Source organism: Ascaphus truei, chromosome 6, assembly GCF_040206685.1.
Source record: "Ascaphus truei isolate aAscTru1 chromosome 6, aAscTru1.hap1, whole genome shotgun sequence".
NCBI lineage: Eukaryota > Metazoa > Chordata > Amphibia > Anura > Ascaphidae > Ascaphus > Ascaphus truei.
Window position 1 is genome coordinate 36376396 of NC_134488.1, and position 27639 is coordinate 36404034.

General features: G+C 43.5%; 1 protein-coding gene across 3 annotated transcripts in view; it reads left to right on the top strand.

Annotated features, from left to right (window-relative positions):
* The first annotated feature begins 5380 nt into the window (after positions 1-5380).
* Positions 5381-27639, top strand: part of LOC142496910 (carotenoid-cleaving dioxygenase, mitochondrial-like) — a 70106-nt gene continuing 47847 nt past the window's right edge. For 2 of the 3 annotated variants that reach the window (XM_075604004.1, XM_075604003.1), the window contains exon 1: positions 5383-5599. In XM_075604004.1, coding sequence (XP_075460119.1) covers positions 5563-5599 — 37 coding nt within the window. In that variant the 5' untranslated portion in view covers positions 5383-5562. Of the gene's footprint in view, positions 5600-27639 lie in introns of all 3 variants that reach the window. The other variant, XM_075604005.1, reaches the window with a different exon arrangement.

Here is a 27639-nt window from a genome sequence, read left to right on the forward strand (position 1 = left end):
ATTTTTTATGTGTTTATTTTACAATTACTGCTAATCCCAATACTGCTCTTTCATTCTTAAATATTTATTTATTCATTAATTCAATCAGCCACATCTAGCACAGATGACCTTCAGGACTCTAATTGATTTGAACCTATTTTTGCATTGCATGATCTATTGGACTATGGGACTATAAATAACAAGTCAATTCAATTGGAGTTCATCCCCTGATGAAATCCGCTGAGACGGATGAAACACGTAGGGTCACGTGGCATAGGAACTACGGTGGTCGAGCAGTCCAGACACCAGAGTGAGGACGGCAGTGAAGGATTTCCATGGTTCCTGATTGGTGAGAGGCTAATGGCGGCTGCACTGACCAGAGGTGTTCCGGTTTGAAGGAAAAAGATCTTTTCGGTGACTACAGCAGCAGCAACATCCATTTGCAGTGATTTCCACCGCATTCAAATGGAGGACGGCTGTGAAGTCTCACGTCCATCTAGTGCATGGGCTGGTCCCATAACATGCCTTTATTTTATTGACAAAGTGTGAGTGTACATTTGTCTGTCCATGGAATATTAAACCTTTTATATCTGATTTTATACAAGGATCGGGCGCTTTTTCTTTATCTTTTCTAATATATATATATACAGTGGTTGACAAATCACCAAAAAATCTACTCGCCACACAAAAAAAATCTACTCGCCACCTAGTACCAAACGTGTGCTGCTTGGGCAAATTTTTACTCGCCCTTGGGTTAAATCCACTCGCCCGGGGCGAGCAAATGTATAGGTTTGTCGAACACTGTACTGTATATATATATATATATATATTATAGTACTGGTTGCGATTGTGGTTAGTGGTTCTTAACACCACATAGACTTTACCTGATCTGCACTGAGGATCTCTGGAGCTCGATCTAGTAAGACACAATGAGAGCCTGCAACTGATTGTAAGATCAGGAATACCCGGAACCACTGCCCTTTATTACATAAGCAGAGCATGGTCTGGCTACCTGATCTTTAATCCAGATACTTTCCCTGGATTTTTTATTGTTAATACCTGCATCAACCAATGGGTTACATTGTTCAATTTGCACACTATACCACATCGTTGCAAGCTCACAGCTTGAAAAAGATTACAGCAACTAATGTATAGGGGTTAATCATCACCGATTTTTGGCATTAAGATCACTTTTAAGACACTGATTCCACCCATTGTGGCAGGGTGTTTTATTAGAGAGTATACCACTACAGTACATACTAACCTCATTAGGATTTCACTCTTTAGGGCTGGCGTGGGGAACGTTTTTTCTGCCAAGGGCCATTTGGAGATTTATAACATCATTCGCGGGCCATACAAAATTATCAACTTAAAAATTAGCCTGCTATATTTGGTCAAACATTTAATAAACTCACCCCTAATGTGATGGCTGTAACTGCTTCTCTTTGGCTGACTGACTGACACTTGGGTGGTGGGTGACACTTGGGTGGTGGGTGACTATGACTGACTGTGAGTTGGTGTCTGTACTCACACACACACTCGGGGAGAAATCGGATCAGGGGGGAAATCAGACTCACAGACACACACTCAGCCTCTCGCAGACACACACTCAGAATCTCAGACACACACACTCCCTCAGACACACACACACACACTCCGACTCTCAGACACACACACACATACACACACACACACTCAGACTCTCAGACACACACACACTCATACTCTCTCAGACACACACACACACACACTCAGACTCTCGGACACACGCACACTCAGACTCTCTCAGACACACACACACTCAGACTCTCAAAGATGGTGTACTTTCTTTTTCACACAACTGTATACATATATACATGTGTGTGTGTATATATATGAATATATATATATATATATATATGAATATATATATATATATATATATATATATATATATATATATATATATATATATATATATTCATACATATATACAGGCATACCCCGTTTTACATACACCTGCTTTACGTACACTCACAAGTACGTACATTTATTTTTAGTTGCACCATACCCCTGTGTACGTACGCGTGCTTCGTGAGTACGGACACCAGGGGGCAGCGTGCGCACCTCAACACTCGTGCAACCTCCTTCATGCTTGTCTTCATTATGGTGCGCTCGATCTCCCTTTTCCCTCTGCCCTCCCATCTGTCTCCGTTCCCCCTCCCATCTGTCTCTGTTCCCCCTAACATCGGTCTCCGTTCCCCCTCTCATCTGTCTCCGTTCCCCCTGCACTCACGCTCCATAAAGCAGCAGCTAAACCAGTGATTCCGCCCGTGACTCTGCTTCCTCCGCTCTCCTCTGCTCTCCTCCTTCTCCCCCCTCCTCCCTCCTCCCTCCTCCCTCCTCAGAGCTCTGTAAAGCTTTGCATTTGATGTGAATTACGGACTACAGTGAGGGGAAGATCTTCTGCTGCAATCTTTGCTTGCTTGCTTGTGTGTGTGTGTGTGTGTGTGTGTGTGTGTGTGTGTGTGTGACTGTGTGTGTGTGACTGAGTGACTGTGTGTGTGTGTGTGTGTGTGTGTGTGTGTGTGACTGTGTGTGTGTGACTGTCTGTGTGTCTGTGTGTGTGTGTGTGTGTGTGTGTGTGTGTGTGTGTGTGTGTGTGTGTGTGTGTGTGTCTGAGTGACTGTGTGTGACTGAGTGACTGTGTGTGACTGAGTGACTGTGTGTGACTGAGTGACTGTGTGACTGTGTGTGACTGAGTGACTGTGTGTGACTGAGTGACTGTGTGTGACTGAGTGACTGTGTGTGACTGAGTGACTGTGTGTGACTGAGTGACTGTGTGTGACTGAGTGACTGTGTGTGACTGAGTGACAGTGTGTGACTGAGTGACAGTGTGTGACAGAGTGTGACTGTGTGACTGAGTGTCAGTCTGTGACTGAGTGACAGTGTGTGACTGAGTGACAGTGTGTGACTGAGTGTCAGTGTGTGACTGAGTGTGACTGTGTGTGACAGTGTGTGACTGAGTGACAGTGTGTGACTGTGTGTGACTTAGTGACTGAGTGTGACTGAGTGACCGATTGACAGTGTGTGACCGAGTGACAGTGTGTGACCGAGTGACAGTGTGTGACCGAGTGACAGTGTGTGACCGAGTGACAGTGTGTGACTGAGTGTGACTGAGTGACTGAGAGTGACTGAGTGTGACTGAGTGCCAGTGTGTGACTGAGTGACAGTGTGTGACTGAGTGACAGTGTGTGACTGTGTGTGACTGAGTGTGACTGAGTGACCGAGTGACAGTGTGTGACCGAGTGACAGTGTGTGACCGAGTGACAGTGTGTGACCGAGTGACAGTGTGTGACGGAGTGTGACTGAGTGACTGAGTGACTGATTGACTGAGTGACTAAGTGTGACTGAGTGTGACTGAGTGACAGTGTGTGACTGAGTGCGTATGTGTGTGTGTGACTGAGTGCATGTGTGTGTGTGACTGAGTGCGTGTGTGTGTGACTGAGTGAGAGAGAGACGGACTGAGTGAGTGAGAGACTGACTGAGTCAGTGAGAGAGAGACTGACTGAGTGAGTGAGAGAGAGACTGAGTGAGTGAGAGAGAGAGACTGAGTGATTGAGAGAGAGAGAGACAGAGAGACTGACTGAGTGAGATAGAGAGACTGCGAGAAGGAGAGAGCTGCTATACAGTACTGACCGTGTGCGCGCCTCTCACCTCCTTGCTTGCTCCCATTCATTTTAGTTGAATAAAGCCTACTGTATTTATTTTGGTTACAAATGCATTATTTACATCAGTTATGCACATATATGATGTTTACAGTACAGTACATGCATTGTAAAGTGGAAAAAAGGTAGTGCTTCACTTTAAGTACATTTTCACTTTACATACATGCTCCGGTCCCATTGCGTATGTTAAAGCGGGGTATGCTTGTACATACATATACACACACATATATACTGTATACACACTTCACTTTTAGTGTGCCATCAGTGATAACCCCCCCCCCCCCCCTTAATAAGTCTTCTTTGTAGAGCAGTACAGACCCAGGAAGGTTTGTGACCTGTCATAAACCCAATATCTTGTATTATTAAGACAAACCTACCACATTAACCCCTGAAGCATCAGATTGTTTAAAATACTTAATAGGTATTATCATGACAGTGTCCCCAGGATCTCAACACCATCTGCCACATTTTGTATTCCTAACTAGTGATCAAACCTGGTTCACACTCGAGAACAAGTGTAACAGGTGTTCCCCCACCCTCTGGGAGATTACACTATTACAGGGTGTGTTGTGCTGTTTACCTGCCGGCTCACAGAAGCGCTGAGTTTCCGCTGTTGTTAATGGGGAAGACAGGACAGGCTTTTGGGGTGATGGTTGGTTCTTTCTCAATGGTGCGGCGCCTCCATCTCTTGCAGGCTCCAGGAGTGCTGGAGGTAATCCCTGCAGGAGAACTCTCTCCTGCTACCCCCCCCCTGATTAATTGCAGTCTCAGGCAGGATATATAAAATAACTGGAACTTTTTATTCTTCAAACAGCAAAGAATACAGCATACAGCATACTGTATAACTGGTTCAATCCTATTCGTTCATCCGGGTGGTCCCTGGACTCAACCCAGGAGACTTGAGGCCTCCAGAGTCTATCCTCTGCTCTTCCCTCACCCCCTGGTGGGATGAGGGAAAGCTGTCCCACTCCCCTAAGAGATGGGCCCTGTCTTCATACTCCCAGCAATCACTCTCTCTCATGGGAGAAAACGCCTAAATTTGGTTGTGCAGCTCCCTTAAGTACCCCGGGAGAGGGTCCAAGGTCTGAGCCCCTGATTGGGCCTTAGCCCAACCCCCCCCTCCTTGTCACTCAACGGAGCTGCTTACTGCAGGGGAAAACCCGGATTAATCCTAACACTGCCTGCGCTGGTACCAGGGTTTATGTGTTAGGCAGGGCAGATTAGTAGCCAAAAAGAAGACATGGTTACACAAGTAAAATTATTATTTTTTTGCTTCTGCTGCTTTAAAATACAGTTTTTTTGTTTTTTTAAGGGCATGAATAACTTGTTTTCCGTCTATTGAACATATTTCTATAAGTCAGGGGTTTCTCAACTCCACTCCTCAAGACCCCCTCAACAGGTCAGGTTTTCAGGATATTCCTGCTTCAGCACAGGTGGCTCGATCAGTAGCTCAGTCAAAGACTGAAGCAGGGATAACATGAAAACCAGACCTGTTGGTGGGGGCTTAAGGACCGGAGTTGAGAAACCCCATCTCTATATTACAGTATATTGACCCCCTAACCGGAATGCTAGTAGAACCTGATTATTTTCATGTTGCCCTCCCACCAGGGAAAATACAGTGGGACCTATATTTTACAAACACTGAATACCCTGAGAGCACAGATGTGACAGCCTCACATGGCTTTTATTCTGAAGTGTATTCCAGCTTAAGCAGCTATTCAGCACACACTGCTCTTGTCAGCTATACCCAGCTATCCTCAAACAGAGGATTCTGCTGATGTCTAAGGATCAGATTTGCCTTCGGTGAACCACATCGACTGTTTTGTTAACCAAAATAATTCTCTTTCGACAACCGAGGTCCTTGGAAAAAACGGCAATGGATTTTTTAGCATCTTTTATTCACAACATCCCAGGTAAGCTGAACCTTTCTAAATGTCCCAGTGTTGAATGATGCAGCATCCTGGCATGTTGTTTATCATGCGCGTGCATCTTTATATCACTGCTAAAAATGGTACACACCTTCATAAAACGTGCTGTTGTATGAAGGTCGTTGTGTGACTTCCCACATGATGCACAATTGGAAATGCATTTCGACACATTGTCATGTTGAAACACTGATGGATACAATTTAAATGAAAACAAAATGACGTGTATTTTTTTTCCATTTAGAATTAGCATTATTAAATATTGATTATTACTGTCACTTTATTTAGAATAGCCATGCTGTGAAAATAATAACATTTTGTTTACCGAAATAACTAATATCTGTGCTGCGTCAAGTACATTTTTGTTGGATACACAACGTTGAAGCCAACGTTATTGCGACCCGTGGCACTCTCGCGTGTAATGGTGCGATAACCCATCCCCCTTTCCGCACACTCATTCAAAACAATGGCCACTTCTTCCGCTGGTGCGTTGTGTATATCCCGCTGCAGAGCGCCACAGGGTCAATAACGTGGCCAACATCTGTGGCAACTTAGTTATGTGCTACAAATATAGACAATAGTGTAGCTGGAACTTGTCAGGTGCTCAGAGAAAAAAAAAGCTAAATGAGAAAAATACATAGTACAAAAAGTTAATCGAATATATTGTACGATGGAGCCCCAATCGTAGCGATAATCACAGCCTCTTCTTAATATATTGTTTGTTCTCTTTAAATTTCACTCTAAAATAACTACCAATGGTTTTCATCACGTGAGAGTATTAATTACCATAGACTCAATGATCGCACTCAAGTTACATGCACCCTGGATAATCAGCGTTAAATTGCATAATAGAAAATACCAAAAGCATTACATTCCAGGCCTACCTCCCCTTCTGCCATAAAGAAGGTACTCAGGCTGGATATCGCAAGGTGTGATGGCTTGAGATTCCAATGAGTCGCCGCTTGGGGAGTTTCTCTGCTTCTGAGGACTCCCTCTGTGTGCTGATAGCTGAAGAAGATCCAAGCTATATTGTTATTGGCAGTGCAGTACACAAATAGAGAAATGTGGGCTAATACATGACATAAACATTCACTTTAATTGAGCCTTAGTAAAAGGGAGGTACTTGACCCTCCAACAAGTTTCGTGATGCACAAAGCTTCAAGGAGTAATATATGTACTGTATGTCTTTGTTTTTATAGCGCCATAAATGTGCATAGTGCTTCACAGCAGTAATATGTGACAATCATAAATAATAAATGATATAAATAACACAGAGGGTAGAAGTGCTTCAGACATAAAAATAACATTTAGGAAGAGGAGTCCCTGCTCCGAAGAGCTGACAATCTAATTTTGTTGGTAGGAAGAACGTACAGAGACAGTAGGAGGGCATTTTGGTAAGTGCATCTGAAAGGGGCCTAGGTTAATGTATGAGGTGTTAATTATCAGCCATGGAGCTACTCATATGCTTCTTTAATCAGGTGTGTTTTAAGGTGTGTCTTAAAGGTGGATAGAGAGGGTGCTAGTCGGATATTGAGGGGAGGGGCATTCCAGAGGTGTGGGGCAATCAGTGAGAAGGATTTAAGGTGGGAGAGGGCTTTAGATACAGAAGGGGTAAAGAGAAGACATCCTTGAGCAGAACGCAAGAGCCAGGATGGTGTATAGCGAGAAATTAGGGCTGAGATGTAAGGATGAGCTTTAAAACTGAATGAGACTGCCAGGGACCCCCGCTGTGTTAGTCCAATGGGCCATTAGTCTGTCTGCAGAAATGTCACAGAAATGTTGCAGCATTACTGGATGATTTCCCCAGATTTTCCAAGGCAAGTGTTCGGATACTCGTGGCTGCATCTGTATGCTGTAATTCAGTGAAAAGAGTAGATCTTTGCTGAGACATACAGTGATAAATCAACTGCTATGTAATAGGAGAGGTGGCAGACAAATGTTCAGGTACAGACCGCAAAGTCCAAAACACTAAGGTGAGTGAGGAATATGATATAACAATCCCATTACTCCGGAAGGGGTAAAAGTGAACAGGTGTGGGCTCAATTGATCCTCACCATTCCCACCAACAATGCAGAATCTGGTGTCGTATAAGACTGCAGGTCCCCGTCAGCTAAGTCTCCAAACTGCAGCACACAGAGACTTGCGTGTTGATTCGGGGAAAAAGCAGGTCAATTCGCTGAGCTGATGGTATTTAAAGGAGGGAGTGGTGTAGATTTTCTATTGGCCCGTCCACGTACTCACACTACACCTGACACTGCTAGATGGATCAAATGCTCAGGAATCCCACGATCCGTGGGCTGCATGCCAAAATCACAGAGTCCGGTTACTTCTCAAATACTTAACTGGATAACTGTGGATGTATCACTGAACCTTTGGAGTTCACTTCTCTTTGCCTTCAGCTCCTTCAATGGAGAATCCTCTCACACAGCTGACTGACACTAACATGATGATATGTACCCTGCGCCGTTTCATCAGATGCACTGACTTCATCAGGGGTGATGTCAGTGCATGAGTGCACTTTATTTAAATTTCACTTTGAATTATAATATTCATCACATGCATTATTTGGATTTAATACTATATATTGATATTAACTGTAGTATCCAAACAGATGATTTTCGTAAAGAAAATCCACAAAACACTTTTTAGGAGTGACTTTGGCCAACACGAGCCATTATTAGGAATAAAGGAATTCCAAGCGGTCAATTCCTGCGATTAGTAATATCTTTTATATTGTGGATGTGGTTAATACTACGTGGGTAGAACCGCAAGATCACTCAAAGTTAGAATAATGGAACATGTACGGTTTATTTAAAAAAAATATGGAGATGCATAACATCCAGCGTCTAGACACTTTTTGAATTGTGAATATAGAAGTATAGATCATTTTTTATTAATTTGAATTCAACATATTCCACTACCGGTACACAGTGGTAATAGAATCACTCTCCTGGACCGCTGTGAAGCATACTGGATTTTTATTTGAAAAATTTGAATTACCCAAGATCTTAAGCAAATAAAAATATCACTTGTGAGCACATTTAAATATCAGACAGGTCTGCAACCCTGTTCTTCACTATTATCTCACAGTGCTTCCATTGCAGCCAAGGAAATGAAATGCAAATAAGCACACAGTGTCACCTTTTGCTTCAAATCTATTTTAACATTGACCCCCATAAACTTATGCCTGCAGCATTACACAGGATTTAAACACAGATTATTCTAACAATAATAACATATACATATACACATACACACATACATATATTTACTTTCAGATCATGTCGTACAGTATACACTTAGGTTTGGATGATTATTTTGTCAACGGGTTTGGGTGAATTAATACACCGACTATAAATTTGATGTTCTCTGTAAAAATATTCAGAGATAAGGGTTTATAAAGAAAATCTTGTTCCTAGATCTTCCATCAAAGCTACATCTGAAATGGGAAACGTTATTAAAAATAACAAAATCCATGAACAATACGTGTTCCAAAAGAGATATAGTTTCAGATAGAGATCAGTCCCTTTTCATCATAAAAAACAATCAGTCAACAAAAGATGATGGCTATTTTAAATATTGACTATAAATGTGGGGCCAATGCATGCACTGAATGTAATCTTACATGGACAGAATGATGTTACAGGGAGAGGGAGTGGCTCAGTGAGTGAAGACACTGACTGGCACTGAGAGTTTGAAGCAGGGGAGCCTGGTTCAATTCCTGGTGTCAGCTCTTTGTGACCTTGGGCAAGTCACTTTACCTCCCTGTGCCTCAGGCACCAACAAATATATTGTAAGCTCCATGGGGCAGGGACCTGTGCCTGCAAAATGTCTCTGTAAAGCGCTGCGTAAAACTAGCAGCGCTATACAAGAACATGCTAAAAAAAAAATATTCAATAATGAAAGCACATTCCAGGTCTGCAGCCACATTAACTGCAACAGAAGCCGTTGTGTATATACTAGTTTATAAATGTGGACTCCAATACGTAGGGATGACCACACGTCCTCTCAAGATCAGATTCATGGAGCATAGACGCATCACAAACACCATCACAGTGATCCCAATTGTCTTAGTTTTATTGGTCTTCAGCGTGGAAGGGACCCTTTGTAAACTTGAAATGTATTGGATTTTTAAGATGGGCACTCTTCCCTCGAAGGCTTAAATGAACATTTGAAGACAAGTGCTATTTTGTAGAGATATATATTTTATCAATGTCTATATACAGGTGTGTTTTTATGTTTTGTATGTGCCCAGATATACGTTTGTTTGTTTTTTGCCCCATTTTTCATTTTTTCCTATAATGTTGCTCAGTTTAGCATTTTTTTGTATTTTTTTCTTCTTATGAGTCATATACCGTAGATAAATATTGTTTATTTTTGTATCTATATATGATTACTTTTTTGATATACCTTTTGTATATTTGTATTCTCATTGGATCTCTTCTTTTTTTTTCATGTATCTTTGGTCTGACACTTTGATTTTATATTTAGTGTTTTCTCTGAAGTGCAATGCTGCGCTGTTATTGTGTTGCACTTTGGAGAAGTACAGTACACTTTGAGATCACTTGTGTTATATGTATTAATTATTGTTACAATCTGAAACCTAGATTATGTCATTAATTGTATCAATTGTATACCGCGGTACTGTAACTGCAGGCTATATGAAGAGCTTTTTTGCCATTTTGCAAAAAAGTAAGCCCTAAAGAAGTCACTTCTTTGCGATGAAACGCGTTGGGAATCAGCCGACATCTGTACTTTACAGGAGGAGGAGCATAGTGGAGACACAGACGAGAACGTCGTCAGCACTGTCGGCACTACTGCGAATTCAGTACTCCACCATGACATAGATCAGCCTCAAGAGCCACCAATAGGCGAGCTTTTAAGTATATCTCACTGAGCCACTATACTATGCTATAGCAGGGATATTCTTAATATCTGGCCAGTTGGTGGCTTTTGAGGACTGTGAGTGGCCACCCCTGTCATAGACAATCGCTTTATTTTTAATATCGTTTGTGAGTAGATCTTCTCGACATTTTTCTCTATATTGAATGGGGATTTTACACTATGGAGCTCCGTGTGCCTATCTATTCTCTCTGTTGTGACTTGGTCGGTTTGAGTGGCTACAGCGATTTCTGGAGTGGTGTCCTCCTACACGTGTGGAGTTCAAGTTTAACGTGAGAAACTGACCATGGGAGATAACATTGGATAATCCTGTATTTTACATCAAGGTCTTGGATTCTTCATCTTGGACTCTACAGTGTTTGGACACGGCTTTCAAGTTTTCGTTCACTAAAGTATTGGGATTTTCTTGTATTTTCCTTTTCATTGTGTTTTTTTTCTTTCTTAAATATACATTTTATGGACTATTGCGAGGTTCCAGTAAGTAATTAGTAGTAGAGCATACATTTAATTAATGAAAATATTTTTTCCAGATTAGCGCAGGTTTCGTTTTTATGTTATAGTACAGCTGTGCGCAACCTGGGGGGCATGCAAGATTATTTATGGGGGGGGGGGGTGCAGCCGGCATACGGCGAAACTTGGGGGCTGGCAGATGCTGTGCACGAGTGGCCAAGAAGCTCAAGCTCCGTGCTGCTGCTTCTCTGTGCTGTGGCTTGCTGCAGGGGCGGGGCCTTGCGCAAACTGGGGGCGCAAGATTATCTAGGGGGGGGCGCATGTGGCGTGCGGTGAAACCTGGTGTGTGCGGGAGGGTGAAAAAGTTGTGCGTGGGCGGCAAATAAGATGTGCGCGGGCGAGCGAACAGGATAGTTCAGGGTGGCGGTCACGTGATGGTATGAGTGCACATGCGCTAGGGCTTCGGATGTACAGGGGAGGAGCACGCCCAAGCGCTGTGATGCCAAATGCCCCTCCTTCCGGTGTCTGCCCTGCAATAGCGCTGTGTTCCTGCTCTCCTCCGCTGGCAACCTGCTTCGCTGCGATCCTCTGCAAGTGAAAGGGTCGGCTGCCACTATATCAATCACACTATGCATGTACAGAAATAATAAAAAAAAAAAAGTGAAAACACAACATTGAAAATGGAAAAAATAAATAAAAATAATACATAATACTGTAGGTAGGAGTGTGGATGACATTGGGGTCAGCAAGCCAAATAGCAGGGAGGCAAATGGGAAAAGGAAAACAAGGAGGAGAAGGGAAAAAAAGAGGGGGGAGGGAGGGAAGGGAGGCAGCAAAGAGGGGGGAGGGAGGGTAGGGAGGCAGCAAAGAGGGAGGAGGGAGGGAAGGGAGGCAGCAAAGACGGGGAGGGAGGGAAGGGAGGCAGCAAAGAGGTGGATGAATGCCTCCCCCCCCCAAAGGATTGCCTTTGTACACATACGCTCTCCCAAGCTTGGTGCTTGGGGAGACAAACAAAATTGACTTTCAAGCGCGCTCAGCAACAGTCAGTGCACACACACAGCCACAAGCGCACAGGCACACACAAATAGCCCCGATCCACGCCTCCCACTCGTGCTTGAAAAATTATGCAGGTCACCCTGTGCTCATGCTTGGAGAGTTAGTGATGTCACCGCTCTCAGCGGCAGCGTGGACGCAGCCTAATTTTGCAAGCGCGAGCTGTTGAAATATGTAAGTATTTAGACATATTTGTATTTACATTGCATACCGTTTAATAAAGGTTTTTTTTTTTCATGTGATTTTGATTACATCAGGCGGGTTTAGTAGAGGGGGCAAAAAACTCCAGTCATTTATTGCTGCAAAAGAAAAGTGCTGGAAGAATTAAACACATTTTATATTAAGATTTGTTTGTTCCCAGTCATTAGAAAAGCAAATAAAAATGCACCCACCAGGGGTATTTATGTCAGATAGGTCTGCAGCCCTGCCCTTCCCCATTATCTCTTGGCATACATTGCCTTCATTGCAGCTAGGGATTCTAGGTAATGACATTTCAATACAAATTCCAGGGGCACTGTCAATGTCTTTCATGTTTTCTTATGTTCTTGCCTCGGGGTGCACACATCAAGAGATATGTTCTGTCTGAATGAATTTGTCAAATGAAATGCGTAAGCAGCTTAAGCCATCCTTTGAAAGTTGCTATGATATTAGTGATAATATTTTCACAATTGAGATCTAGTAACTAAGGGGGGCTCAACGCCAACCCCCCCCCCCTCTCCCGTCAGATCAGGTTTTCAGCATATCCCTGCTTCAGCATAAAACAAAAGACAGGGGAGCCCAATGCTACATCCAATTGACAAAACATATATGGTAATTAGAATCAAGTTTCAATACTTCAATAATAATATTTTCTTGGTTATTTAGTTAACCCCTTTGGCCAAAGCGTCATAAGCCTGCATACCAACGTCAAGGTATAACCAAAATAATGCAGGTCCTAACACTGCACGGTGAACCGTTCCTTTTACCTCTGTATGAGTGAAACAACCACAGTGAGTCCTGTCCATTCAGCAAAATGCTAGAACCTCCCAAGTTAAAAAGGTGGGGAGGGGTTTGCTCTGGGAGGAGGGGCCACCTACCTCCAAACAACTGTTGCCAGTTATCCCCGGTTCAGCACAGGTGGCTCAATCAGAGGCACCTGTGCTGAAACTGGGATATTCTAAAAACCTGACCTGTTGGTGGTTCTTGAGGGCGGCAGATGACCACCCCTGTACTAGCTGACAGCAGATAATGTCTATATCAGCAACATCACCCGCCTATATGTATTACATCATTTTTGGCTTCAATTTTTTTTTCTTTCTTGGATTTAATTTTTTGTCAATCACAACAAAAGTTCTGTTTTTGCTTTAGAAGAGGGAGTTTAGTTATTTAGCGCGGTTTCAATGCTTGTCAGCACAGTTTATAGGCGCACATTGATTTTGTTTCTCAGAGGAATCCGTCCATTAGGGACTTTCTCCATGTAAATAACACCAGATCAATGCATCAGACATGCAGAACAGACACATTTCTATTTGATGTGAATCACTCTGTGTGCCATCACATGGAATTTCACCCTACATGTGAGAATTGTGGGGCAAGGATCAAGTTTCTAGATTTTACCAGGGGTTTTTAATTTTATATTTCATAGGTTTTTTTTTTCCTCCCGTATTCTTCTGATCAATTTAGTTATAGTGTAGTATGAGGAAGTTTCCTGAGTGCAACTTAAGGATACTGTTCTATAAATGTATTCACCTACATTTTTGGGTGACCCACTGCTTCCTGTGATTAACCTTTCTGGGATCTCATCAAAACCATCATACCAATAGGGTTTCCAGGAGTTCAATATTACACCGGACTGTCCTGTCTTTGAAGTCTGTGCAGTAAGAAAATTAGAGGTAATTCTGGACATGTATGTGTAACATGAGACATGTATGAGTATTCCGTTATTACCTCTCTGGACATAGTGACCTGATTGGCTTGGGGGGAGCACGGGATATCCCTGAGCAGGGAGAGAGCAGGGCTGTTGCTAGAGGGTAGGGGAGCTTCCTCCATCCTGATTGACTGCTGCTTGGTAATGCAGCCAAACAGGAGGTGTCAGGAGCCTGGAGCCAAAGAGAGAAGGAAACAGCATGGAGAGGTGAGTGTGTTTCAAGCATGTCGCACCTTTCACTGTTGTGTCCTGTATTTTTGGAGAAGCTGCCTAGCAACCCGACATACAACCCTTATGCTGCTGATCAGTATCCTGTTGGTTTCGACTTTCTGGTCACCACAAAGTCTACCCCAGACCACGAGGAACATTAGAGGAACAAGGGCTAAGAATGGGCACCTTTTGCCACAGTAGAGGGTTTGGAACGTTTGGACAGGCAAATAGTACATCACAAACACATTTAAAACTGGCTCTGATGGAGATAAATTGTTCTCCCACCCAGTTTGCTTGTGTTTATTGACCTATCTCACCGTCTTCTTGCCAGTTACTTGTTGGCACCAACGATGTCAGCAGTAAGAGTATTATTATGCGTAACCATCATTGACATACTATACATTTCATGACCAATTCATATCAATGTCTTTTGACAAATTAATTGAGATAACGTGCTTTTTCTTTGGTAGTGTCTACTGCACTCCCCTCCCTTGTCTGCCGCACTCCCCCTCCCCTGTCTGCCGCACTCCCCTCCCCTGTCTGCCGCACTCCCCTGTCTGCCGCAATCCCCTTTCTGCTGCACTCCCCCTCCCTTGTCTGCCGCACTCCCCCTCCCCTGTCTGCCGCACTCCCCTCTCCTGTCTGCCTCAATCCCCTGTCTGCCGCACTCCCCTGTCTGCCGCACTCCCCTGTCTGCCGCACTCCCCTCCCCTGTCTGCCATACTCCCCTGTCTGCCGCACTCCCCTGTCTGCCGCACTCCCCTCCCATGTCTGCCGCACTCCCCTGTCTGCCGCACCCCCCTCCCCTGTCTGCCGCCTGTAGTTCAATACTTTAGCCAAAACACTTCAAGCTTGCGACCACGTCAAGGTTACATGTTGTCACATGAAATAAATTGGACGAACTATAAGACCTTTAAGGTCACAAATTATTGAGCATGTACGTCTTATCAAAAACAAAGATACTTCACATCCGGTTTCATGGAATTTTTCAGTTTGTCCTCAGGGAGGCATTGAAAACTTCTCATTTGTTGGATTTGAACACATTCCACATCATCCGAGAGGTGGTGATAGAGTAGGTTAAACACTTTGAATAAAAAAGAAATGTATTGGATTTATACTATGAACACTTTGAGTCCAAACGGCATTAAAACCGATTGGGAACTCGAGCACTCTCTAACAGACCGAGACATTATAGTTTATAATCCAATGCATCTCTTATAAGATATGCTTAATTACATGTTAGCATATTTGTAATTATGATTTATTCAAATGCTTAGGATGTTCATATTTCACAACTACTACAGTATATGTCTTTGTTACTTCGTTATAGGCTTCTTGGATCCATGGTTTGTTATAAAATCATATACTATTTCCTTTAATCTATACTGATAATATTGTTGTAAGAATTTAGATCTATACATTTCTATATATGTGTAACGGGTATTCCCCTACCCAATCACATATAGTGTGTGTGTGCGGGGAACCTAATGTTACCAGGTGTGGTGCGTTATACCTGTCATGCCCACAGGAGGGTTGAGCCTCCACTAGTGAGAGCCTGGGGTGAATCTCTGGAACGTTCTGGTTTTCAGCGCCTCCACCTGTGTAGGGTTCTAGGAATGTAGAAGGTTGCCTACACAGGACCCACATATACAATAAGCACATACACGGAGATGTATGTAACCACTTTACTGTAATTGCAGAATAATCACACACTTTACTTACACGTAACCACTATGTGCTTTATAATAATACTTCCCCTAGGGGATAACTCCACAACATGTAACGCAGTCCAAAGTGTCTTTCACTCCACTAGGAGTGTACCTTACACCCACCACCCTGTTCCCCCACACCGTGTCCACAGGTAACCCTTTTTGTCCCGTGGTCAGCGCTGCCACTATGTGAGAGTATAGATATATATTTAGGTGATTCGTTGGTGCACTTATAAAAGGTACCTGCCGAGTGCTCCTGCACTCGGGCCTGCAAGAAACTTCAAAAAGGATCTGCCGCGTGGTGATCCCGTCTGTGATCCGGTCCTTCCTTGCACGAAGGTCCCCAGGGGCGATCCCACCCAGGAGATAGTCTCTGTCTCTTTGGGCAGAGGCTTGAACCCAAGTCTCTTCTCAGGGAGCGCAACGTCCGCTGGATCCCTAACTATCACTGATACTAATGTGACAGGGTCCCTAACCTAGGGCCTGTCCCTGTAGCACCACAAGCTGTGAGGGGCTCAGGACCTAACTGGGGCCTAGGGGGGCTGCTGGCCTAATGCAGTGGGTCACAGACCCCTGCACTCCCCTGGCTCTTCCTGGTCCTGACTGACTAGCGTGGTCCCCAGCGCACGGAAAGTATCTAATTCTCTGAGCAGAGGATGCTACAGCCCTATTGGCTCCCTGGCAGTACGTGGGGTCCCCTAAGGCACATGGGATCCGTAGTCCCTGCTTTGAGCCCTCTCCCTATTGGCCACCCGTTCGCGCGCTATACTGCGCATGCGCGACCTACCAGGGGCGCTCCACCGCACATCCGCACTGCGCATGCGCGAGGCAGCAAACATGGCGGCGCCCTGCACCGGGAACCGCCGGGAGACCTAACAACGCACCAGCGGCCCTAACAACCAGCCGCTCGCGTCCCCGGCAACCTCCGCACCAGTTCCTATCCGCCCCCCACTCCTGCAATCGCCGACGGGTCCGCCATGGGGCTCGGCGGCACCCGCGATCGCCAGCCAGGTGAGGGAGGGGCGACAGGCAGATGGGGACCTGGCTACATATGTATTTAGGTATCCTTCATTGTTATCACTTATATTCCATATGGTTACTAAAAACGTTATACATATGTATATAGAAGTGGACTGTTGTGCTTATTGCATACTATTACAACTATGGAAATATGTATATATATGACTAGAGATTTCTAGCTGCTGCTAAATTGTTGGTTATAGATTTTCTTAGTCTTTATATTTAATTTATTTAATTATTTTTTTTATTTAATATATTATCTTTTAAATTTATTTTGAGTATATATATATTTGTCTAGTCAAATTATTGCTTTACATATTAAGTTATTTTGGTTTTGTTTATTCTTGTGTATCAATATATTTGTTAGTTATTCGCATATTTTGGTAACACTTTAGACTTTTATTTTTATCTTTGACAGAATAGTTTATATTTGTGTTATGCCTTTGAATCTACTATGCATTTACTATGTATCAGTTGTGCTCCGCCCAATCCTCGGAATGTTACAGCTCCGCCTTCCTCTAGTTCTCAGTTCTCAATTAGTTGCGTTTGGAACTTTTTCTATCGGCTGTGCACCTCCCCCCGATTGTTTTCTTTCCTTTGTTTTGTTTAATGGACAATAAATTCATTTGATCACATTTTCTGCAATGCCGTGTCTTCATCGAACCAGGTTTTGTGTGAAGTATTTCTTTGTATTGTACTTTGCATGATGTGTGTACCAGCCCTCCAGGAATGATGCTGAGGTGTGCCGGTGTTGCGAGAGAGCAATGGATTCTCTCCAGAACACTTGGCCATCTTCACTAAGTGGACTTTATTTACACAGTGATTGACATTTCAGTCCCTGTTGGGAGCTTTGTCCAGATACCATACTGTACAAATGAATACAGCATTCAATTTCTGGCCCCACAGCTCAAGTGCAAGGTGACACTGTTATCTGGTATTTGTGCAATAAAACAATCAAACAATTAAAAGACAGTCTGCATGCAGTTAAAGCAGTGATCTGTCACAGGATCTGTGTTTCAAAGCAAGCGAAGTATGCAAATTAGCTAGGACAGTGAGGGCAGTGATGCAATACAAGGTTAAAGTAAAGAGCAATACGCCCTCCTATAGTGCTGGGATCCCCCAGTTTAAACAAGAGTACCAACGCCCTGTCCTGTGGGGAGAAGCCCCATATATGGTGAGGCACATCATAGGTTCTAATTCCAAACAAGGGCGTAAAGACCTCTCCACCCTTAAACCTTTCTCACTGACTGCCCTTCCCACTCAATATCCGACTAGCACCCTCTATCCACCTTTAACACCCATCTTAAAACCCACCTCCTTAACGAAGCATATGAGTAGCTCTGTGGCTGAAGCTTTACACCTCATACATAAACCTTGGCCCCTTGCAGACGCACTTTCCAGAACGCCCTCCTACTGTCTCTGTACGTTCTTCCCACTTACCAATTAGATTGTAAGCTCTTCGGAGCAGGGACTACTTTTCCTAAATGTCACTTTTGTCAGAAGCACTTCTCCCTTTATGTGTTATTTGTATTTGTTATTTATACGATGGTCACGTGTATTACTGCTGTGAAGCGCTACTTACAATGGCACTATATACATATGGTTTTAATCATGTATCCATATTTGGGTATCTGTGTCAGCAAAGGGGTCTACAGTCGGCAGATGCATCTACTTACTGCAGTGTGGTAAGTAGAAGTAAACTGATCTAAACAGAAGATACAAGAGCCACACGGGGGTTCTGTGTGAACAACAACAGCCATGCCGGTCATATAAAATGGCGATCACATACTGTAGTTGCAAGGGCAGAGGGCTATGGCCGATGCCAGCCTGTTATACTCAGAAGTGACTGCATGCGGAGACCAAGTATACCCAACATTAAGCCACAGGATCCTTTAGTGCCATAGCAGACTGAGGACTGTTAGTAAGTCCTTATTCCTCACCCACAACGTGGTATTGTAGGCACTTGCCTGCGCCGGCCGCCTTCATGCTGCCACCCTCCTGCTTCTTTGGAATCCCAGCTTCAGGTATCCAGCCCCAATATAATTATTAGAGGAGGTGCTGCCTCTCCATCTAAGTTACTTACTAATGGAGTCTTATTCTAATTTTCTCCGGGCAATCCGTGCTACTATTATTCATAATGATTGTAAATTAAGAACACTGGCAATAACATCTGTTGGATATAAAAGGTTAGTTGTGCAAATTGGAACACAATGTTGTCGTTTCATTCTCTGTGTTCACGTACTGTGTAACCCGCAGTGCCTTGTAAACCCCTGGCAATTGCTAAATGAATCCCAAGTGTTGGCCTTGTTCCAGAAACAGAACAATCGGAAGTTCATATGTCCCTGTATTACTTGGCACGAAACAATGGAAGAAAAATGTTCTACAGGAAAGATCTCTAATACAGCAATGTCTTTCATCTTTATTGCATTCAACTTTACAGACAATCCTGGATTTAAGATATGAAATAACACATGACAGAAACGTCCATAGTAAAATGTATTGGACAGATCCAGGTCAGAGAAAACCAGGGAAAAAGGCCTCCAAGGTTTGCACTCAACTCAAATAATATTTGTACATCTTAGTCAACAAATTGACAATTAGTGAAAAGTAGGAGAAAAATCCCCAATACCGTGCTCAGCTATATGGTATTCCTTGTGAAGATATGTATCATGTATTTATAATGACAAAGTGGAAAAAGCCGTCTTCACAATATAAGTGCCGTGTGTTCCATTGAGTTAACCCCTTCCTCTCTGTAGCGGGCGGGACCTGTATCTAATGGTAAAATCAGTAATAAATATCTGATAACCTAAGAACAGTTTGAAGTCCCCCTAGGAAGTATATGGGTACTAGGAACATAACCCCCAGGGCGCAGGTGAGCGGACTGGGGTATTCACGGTTGGAAGGTATCAGCAATTCCTTGGGCGTGCATCACGCTGGTAATAGACAAGTAGAGAAATCCTGCAGGAGGTAAGCGGAGCACAGCAGAGCAAATGCAGGGGCTATACACCAGAATGAATAAAAATCCTTTATTGCATGATCGACATCATGGTAATGGACAAGTAAAATCTCTTACGCGTTTCAGGCTTCTGCCCTTTATCAAAGAGAACCTGAAACGCGTAAGAGATTTTACTTGTCCATTACCATGATGTCGATCATGCAATAAAGGATTTTTATTCATTCTGGTGTATAGCCCCTGCATTTGCTCTGCTGTGCTCCGCTTACCTCCTGCATGATTTCTCTAAATTGACAATTAGTATGAGATACATGAACTGAATCAGTAGGGCTATGTAATGCACAATTTGTGCAAAGAGACTGATCAAAGTCCTCATTAAAATAACAAAAATAATAAAGTTTTATTAATCCACAATATAAGGGCTCAATATATACAAAGTGAAGTTAAAACAGTGTGTGGTGAGATCGGGAGCTACGAATATGGGCTCAATTAGTGACAAAGAACTGTCAAAGTTCTTTATCTTTAATGAACTTACTGCCAAATCAAAACTGGCAAAGAAGTTTCAGCATTTTGGGTTTTTTGGAAGCTGATAATTGGCTACAAGTCTCTGTTGCAAGAGAGGGGCAAGAAGGGAAGTGAGTGATTAGATCAGTTTTTTCAGCCTTTGGGTTCCCAGGCATCCCTAAAGGGTTTCCTGTAATATTCAAATAATTTAAAATTGTACCAAATACAGAAGAATTTACAGTGCATCTGATCTCTGATGCGCTATTGGAGAGGGTTGGAGTTCCTTACAATGCATCTGATCTCAGACACACTATTAGAGAGGGTTGGGGTTCCTTACAATGCATCTGATATCAGACGCGCAATTAGAGAGGGTTGGGGTGCCTCATAATGCATCTGAACTCAGTCGCGCTATTAGAGCGGGTTGGGGTTCCTAACAATGTATCTGATCTCAGACGCGCTATTAAAGAGGATTGGGGTTCCTTACAATGCATCTGATCTCAGACGTGCTATTAGAGAGGGTTGGGGTTCCTTAGAATTTCACGTAGGGTTCCTTAGCCAAAAAAAATTTGGAAACTGGATAAGATGGTATCATTTCAAAGTCTGACATGTTTCAATCCATTCTAGCCACATTTGTGGAACTATGGCGTTGAAAGAAACTCTTAAAAAAATCATATCGCTGGCGGAATGTTTCCATTAACCAAATTAAAACTTACAATAAACAAGCAAGTTCATTTACAAGGTAATGAACATACATTGTGCTGGCAGATTAGCTCAATGGCAACTTGATTTTGGCGAAGGAAAACTTCGAGTTGAACGACTCATTGGACTCATCCATTTTCCAGAAACCTTTTGCAACATCGTAGACGAGATGATTTATTAAAACACAGGGGCTTATGCATAGAGCAACGCGAGTTACAGGGAAAACGGCATTAAAATAGCCACAGAATTGGCGTTACTTATGGGCGTATGCAGAAAACGGCGTTACCTTCTTTTTGCAGATGGTAGCAAAATTGCCAAGTATTTCTGGCGACCTGGAACACGCCATATTATAGGGCAGAATGGCGCGTTCCAGCGCTTCGATGCTACTGGCATACCACCCTATCTGAACATGGCGAATTTACCGTTCTCGCCACGTGTTTGGCTAATTTTAAAGTAAACAAACCTGCTGTGGCGGATTTTGTGAATCTCGCCATGTTCTCGGCAGGACAAGCTTCTCAGGTCCGTATTTTCGCCAAAAGATGGCGCTATTTCCATTCTCTATACTCTCTGCATAAGCCCCACAGTCTTTCCAAACACATAAAATAATTTTAAAATAAAAATGCAAGTGGCTTGGCGAACGTGCAATTCTGGCTCCAAAACAAAATTGTGTCAATAGAATCAACATCCAAATATAACAAAAATTGTGGGAGAAGCTAGAACATACAAGTAACTGTCATGGATATAAATGAAACAGTTCAATATCCCAATATGTTTCTTAACTCTATCGAACCATCGGGGATGGCACCACATAACGATGGTTAAAATTGTCTCCCCATCATGCTTCTGGGAAATGTACAGTAGGTTCTCCAGGACTATGTAATGGTAATAGTGATTTTTTTTTTGTCTAGTCTCATCAAAGACAATATTTTAACAGGCTATGCTAAGGGGGAAGACGTGTTCATACCAAGAATGCCCCTCATCCCTACTGGTATACCTTTCAAATTCCAACACCTTTAGTTTCCAGTGGAGCCTCCTTTGCAATGTCAACTAATCTCAAGGACAGTCCCTTAAAGTAGCTGGGCTGAATTGAGCAAATTCATGTTTTGCACATTGGTAAATTTATGTTGCATACTCCAGGGTGAGAACTGAGAAAAAAATGTGTGTTTTGTGCCTGATGGAAAAAACAAAAACAGTTTATCCAACAACATTAGAATAAAAATACATACCCTTTTCCCCCCCAAGAAACTAAAAAATGTAATGATCCATTTATAAATCTCAGTATTATTTTATTTCTTGGAATTTCTGAGCAACGCTGGGTAATTTCAGCTTGTTATGTAATAAAGTATAAAATCTATTTTTGAATAATTTTAAGTGATTTAGGTCCCTAATTTGATCTTTTATTGCTTTGAGGCTCTTATAAGAGGTCAATTTCAGGGTTGTTGATGTGAATTATAAGCGTTGTTTGTCTTCAAACATTCCTGGATTAGTGAAAATGTGGTGGAACAGAGCATCTGACAGGAGCTCAGCTACTAATTACTGCTCATAACTTCAAACTGGATGCGCGTAATTATGAACGCGGCACTGAATTTTACATTCATATCTGCAAATAAGTAAACATCTATTACTTTAATGTTCTCTTCACCATGCAGGGAAGCCCATTTATTTCAATATCCATGTGATAATATATACATTAACTGCTCATCAGAGACTACACCCTAATTAAGAGGGTTACTGTGTCATTTAATACAGGTGCTCTGCTTAAAGATGAGGCACACCCTTTTAAAGCATTGGCTCAAACGTTAAATGTTTTTCTAATATATTTTTATTTTATTTATAAAAATGTTTTACCTGGAAGTAATATAATACATTGAGTTACCTCTCGTTTTCAAGTATGTCCTGGGCACAGAGTTATGATGACAAATACATGGTTACATTAAGTGAGCAGGGTTATACATTATATAGAAGACATTGCATGCACAGTTAGAGATAATATATGTTACAGACGTATGTAACAGTTACAGACCCGAATAAAATGTGAGACAGCTTTAGTTTTGAAAGAACTTAGACTGGTGGAGGCTATGAGATTCTCCGTAGATTGTTCCAGTTTTGGGGGGCCTCGGTAAGAGAAGGAGGAGTGATAAGTGCTGCATGTGGTAGGGGTGAGGAGCTTGTTAAGATAGGCGAGTAGCTTGTCCAGAAATTATTTGAAGGCAAGACCGGAAAGGTGAACTTTGCCCTTAGACTAAAGTGATGACCAATCTTGTTTTTTGTGTGTTGTAGTTGCTTTGGAGGACAAAACGGCATATTAAATTGTAGAGGATATCAAGTTTGTTAAGGTGAGTTTGGGCTGCCGTGCCATATACTAAGTCCCCATAGTCTATAATTGGTATTAGCAGCTGCTGTGAGATACACTTTCTGACAAACAGACTTAGGGAGGATTTTTTCCTATAAAGTAACAGTACACCTAGTTTGGCATATGTTTTGGACATCAGGGTATCAATGTGCAACCCAAATGGGAGTCAAACTATATGCCTAAATATTTAAAACTAGTAACAAGGGCTAGGATTGTATTTGCGTTGGTTCTGATCTGACGCTAATTTATTGCAAGCAATTCTAGTTTAACTATGCAAGAAATAGTTGAGATCCTTATTTTTTTTCTGTTTATGATGGGAAATGCATTTGGGTTTGTTACCGCTTCTGGAATAGCACAGACTTGTCTCGCCCCCCCCCCCCCCCTGTCATGGGAGCATGTGCAGGGTTATAATATACACCAAAATAACTGTGTTGAATCGAATGTGACTAAGATACGATAAATATACTTTATTCCTTGAAAAAGGTGAACACAACAGAATATACAAATAACACACAGAATATGGACACTTACGTGGAAAGGGACAATGAAGCAATCAGGATCTGGATTGGCAATTCATCAGGCAATCAGGTATCATTCAGATGTTGTAACGAAGACACTGGGCATAGAACGTACAATCAGTTATTTAGGATTTAAGCCCTATCCCTTAACATTGGGTGTTAGGTATTGGTTACCAATTACCTACACACAATTACCTCTTGCCAGCTCACGTGGGAAGCAAGGTAATACCTGCCCACAGTGGTGGGCATTATTCTAATCAGGGGCCCATTTTGTTAGGCCCACTCCCAAAAGATTGGCGTCTCCTAGTCTGCCTTTTGGGTCTCTGGACAAGAAAACCTTTGTCTGCAGGTGTGATTTACAACACCTACAGAACTACTCAAGTCATGCTCTTCTTCGCCATAGCATATACAATCAGGGTGGGGGAGCCTTTGATCAGGGGTCTTGTAGACATTGTGTCGCCCCCTGAACATTAACATACTGCAGAGCCAGTATCTTACTCGGTCTTTTATGCCAGACACCAAATACAGTATATTTCTACAATTATATATATATATTAAAATAATCCGTTCGGCTGGGCCGAGCGTCTACAAATTGCCAGATCCTCATGCCGGAGAGGATTCTACACTGTGGCCAATTTTCAGCTCGCTGGGACCCACCGAACCGGAGTTATAATAAATGACTTTAAATGCACTTTTACAGAAGCTGCATTTCTCTGCCATTGAAGTAAATGGCAGAAACCCAATTTACACAATTAACCTGCCTCCGTTCTGTTGCTCAGAGAGGGTCGGGATTTGCCATGCAGTCATGCCGGAGCAGTGACTACATGCTGGCCAAATCCCAGCTCTCTAGTCCGTACAGAACCGGAGTTATGGACTTAAGGTTTTTCAAGTTTTACACTTAGCCGTTTACCTCGTGGCTTTTACCTCCATTGGAATCAATAGGGCCGGCGCTGCCATAGGAAATACATGGGCCGGCGCCGCCATAGGATTCAGTGGGACCTCCGCTACCATTGGAGTCAATGGTAAACACACACTTTTCACAGCTAACCCTACTCCGTTCGGTTGAGGGGAGAGGGATGGAAATTGCCATGCAGTCATGCCGGAGCAGCGACTACATGCTGGCCAAATCCCAGACCTCTGGTCCCTACCAAACCGGAGTTATGGGTTTTCAGTGTTCACTGCTTCACACTTAGTGTTAAAAAGCCACGCGGCTTTTCTCCGCCATTGCGGTCAATGGTAGGACCCTCATGGCCGGCGCGACCCTTTCTCGTCGCCATTAATTGTCGGATCCGGTTGGGGTCGAGTGAGGGGGTTCCTAGGGGCTAGCGGCAAAAATAATTTTATTTCTGGGTGCCCTAGAACAAAAGTTTCCCACGCTAATTGGTGGTGAACTTGACCGTAGCCTATTTCCCACGCCAATTACGTGATCAAAGCTCTTTCATAGATATTGTATCCGCTTTCGAGGTTTGCGGTTTGGCTGGCTGCCAGCTTGTCTCCAGAGGTCGGCCTAAAGGAATCCCCATTGAAATGCATTACTCCATTCACTTTCAATGGGGAATCTCTGCTCCTCCTCTCGGGTGCCACCTGCAGGTCTTCTCAGGTATTGGGCCCAAATTGGTGGAATCTCCATAGGATTACATGGGTCTCCAATGGCGACCTATGGAGATGCTGCAAAATGGAGACTGAAAAGGCGGGAAAGGGGACAAAGGGCAATAAACATGTAAATGCAATTAACCCTTTCCCTCCCGTCCTGATCCCAGTGTATGTGGTTGGTACATACACTGGAAAGGTACAAACACCAATAATTGTACCAATATACACGTCTAGCAAATAGAAAACAGTTTGCCCTGAGGCAGGGGAATAAACATACATGAAATCCCTCTAAATGTGGGAATAGGATAACCAAGGGACATACCTTTTGGTTGTGAAGCAGGGGAACATATGTAGAAGTACATTTCTGGTTAACCCCTCACTTCCCAGACAGTGGAAGGGGGTGCCCAATGGGGGTAACCCCTTTATTACTCGCTTGGCACCCCTCCCCCATCAACCCCCCCCCCCCACACCCTGCTTCTACACCTGGGGTTAAGTCTATTAAATCTGCACCAGGAACATTCCAGTAAGGTAGAACCTATAGAACTAGGAGGGAAAAGACAGAAAAACAAATCCTAGTGAGATCTGTGGGGGACCAGGGATAACCCCCTCCGCTGAAGGAACTCACAAGAAGGCCGTTCTTTTGAGCAAAAGGCTGTAATGGAACTGGAACCAGCAGCCAGAAGATGGAAATGGGATGAGACTCCTTGTATGTTGTGTTCAAATTGCCACAATAGGAACAAACTTTCAGATGTAAATGTGTGGTTAGAGATCAGCCCAAGCAGGCCGCCCAGGCCCCCTGCGCGTCCATGTCCGTCTTATTAAAAAAAAAAAAAAAGTCAGAAAAAAAAATGCTGGTGATTCCCTTGCGCGGGGAAAGCAGGGTGTCCGGCTTGCGCCTGTGGGCCCGCTCCCAACGTGGGACGGGACAGTGGGGAAGCACCATGGTGAGCCTGCGCCAGCCAACCCAGCTTCCACCACGCCTGCCAACCAAGCTTTCCCTGCGCCAGCCTCCTGCCCCGGGCAGCAGCCGGGAGGGGGGGGGGAAATGCTCCCACGGAATTAGCCCGCCAGTCTCGCACACCCAAACACCCACCCACCCTGCCAGTCAGTCACCCACCCACCCTGCCAGTCAGTCACCCACCCACCCTGGCAGTCATAACATTACATTAAATCCTTGCAGTTACTATAACGCAGCTCTGGGGATCGGCGCTGTTACAGGGAACGCCTCCTGTGCATATCATTAACACGAACAACATCTGTTATAGTAACGCAAGGGCTCGTTACGGCTGAAAACGGTGCTTAATGCATCGTTACTGAGGTTTGAAGATCCTGTTTGCACTAAACGAGATGTTAACCTCAGTTCTCGTTAAGTGATCAATGGCCTCTGAGGATCTACCTCTTAGTATTTAAAATGCAGAAGTTAGAAGCTGAAGCCAGAAGAGTTCGTAATCTGAGTGCGTTCCAGGGTCCTAAATCAAACCACAAATCCAAGGAGGTGGGTTACCTGTATAACTGTATTAACCCTTTGGGTGCTGCCCTGAGATGTAGCCACAAACTAATCAGTTCGGCGCTGATTAAACCAGGACCATTTACAGCTTATTTTCCAGGGGAGATGAAGTTTGGGAGCGCAGAACGCATTCTGGCACGCAGGGGAACGGGACAGATCATCACGTTTGCCATTTCCATATTCAGTGACCCTGCGATCACGTGATCCCTCTGAGAAGCGTTCACGGGATCACGATATGCCGGTTGCGCTGTTGCATCCTGGTGCTGCAGCCCCTCCGACACCCAAAGAGTTAAATTACAGTGTGTGTGTGTGTGTGTGTGTGTGTGTCAGTTGATACTTGGGGAAGAGCATAGATTATTATAAAGATACCTACAGGGAACAAGGTTTGCATTTGAGCCACACGTAAGGACCTTGTTAATAAATACTCTTACATTCCATTTGATGCAGGTTTTATGTTGAGTCCAAGTTGGACTCTTTGTTGTGGAAATAGTAACTGAGCAGATGCAGAGTTGGATGCATCCCATTCTATGTGCATAGGGACAAACTATTCTACACACAGCACATCATACGCTGACTCACATGGGACAGTTGTCTCGGTAGACTTAATAGACAGTAAAAAACAGCAATCATTAAAGCAGTAACCTGCCCCCT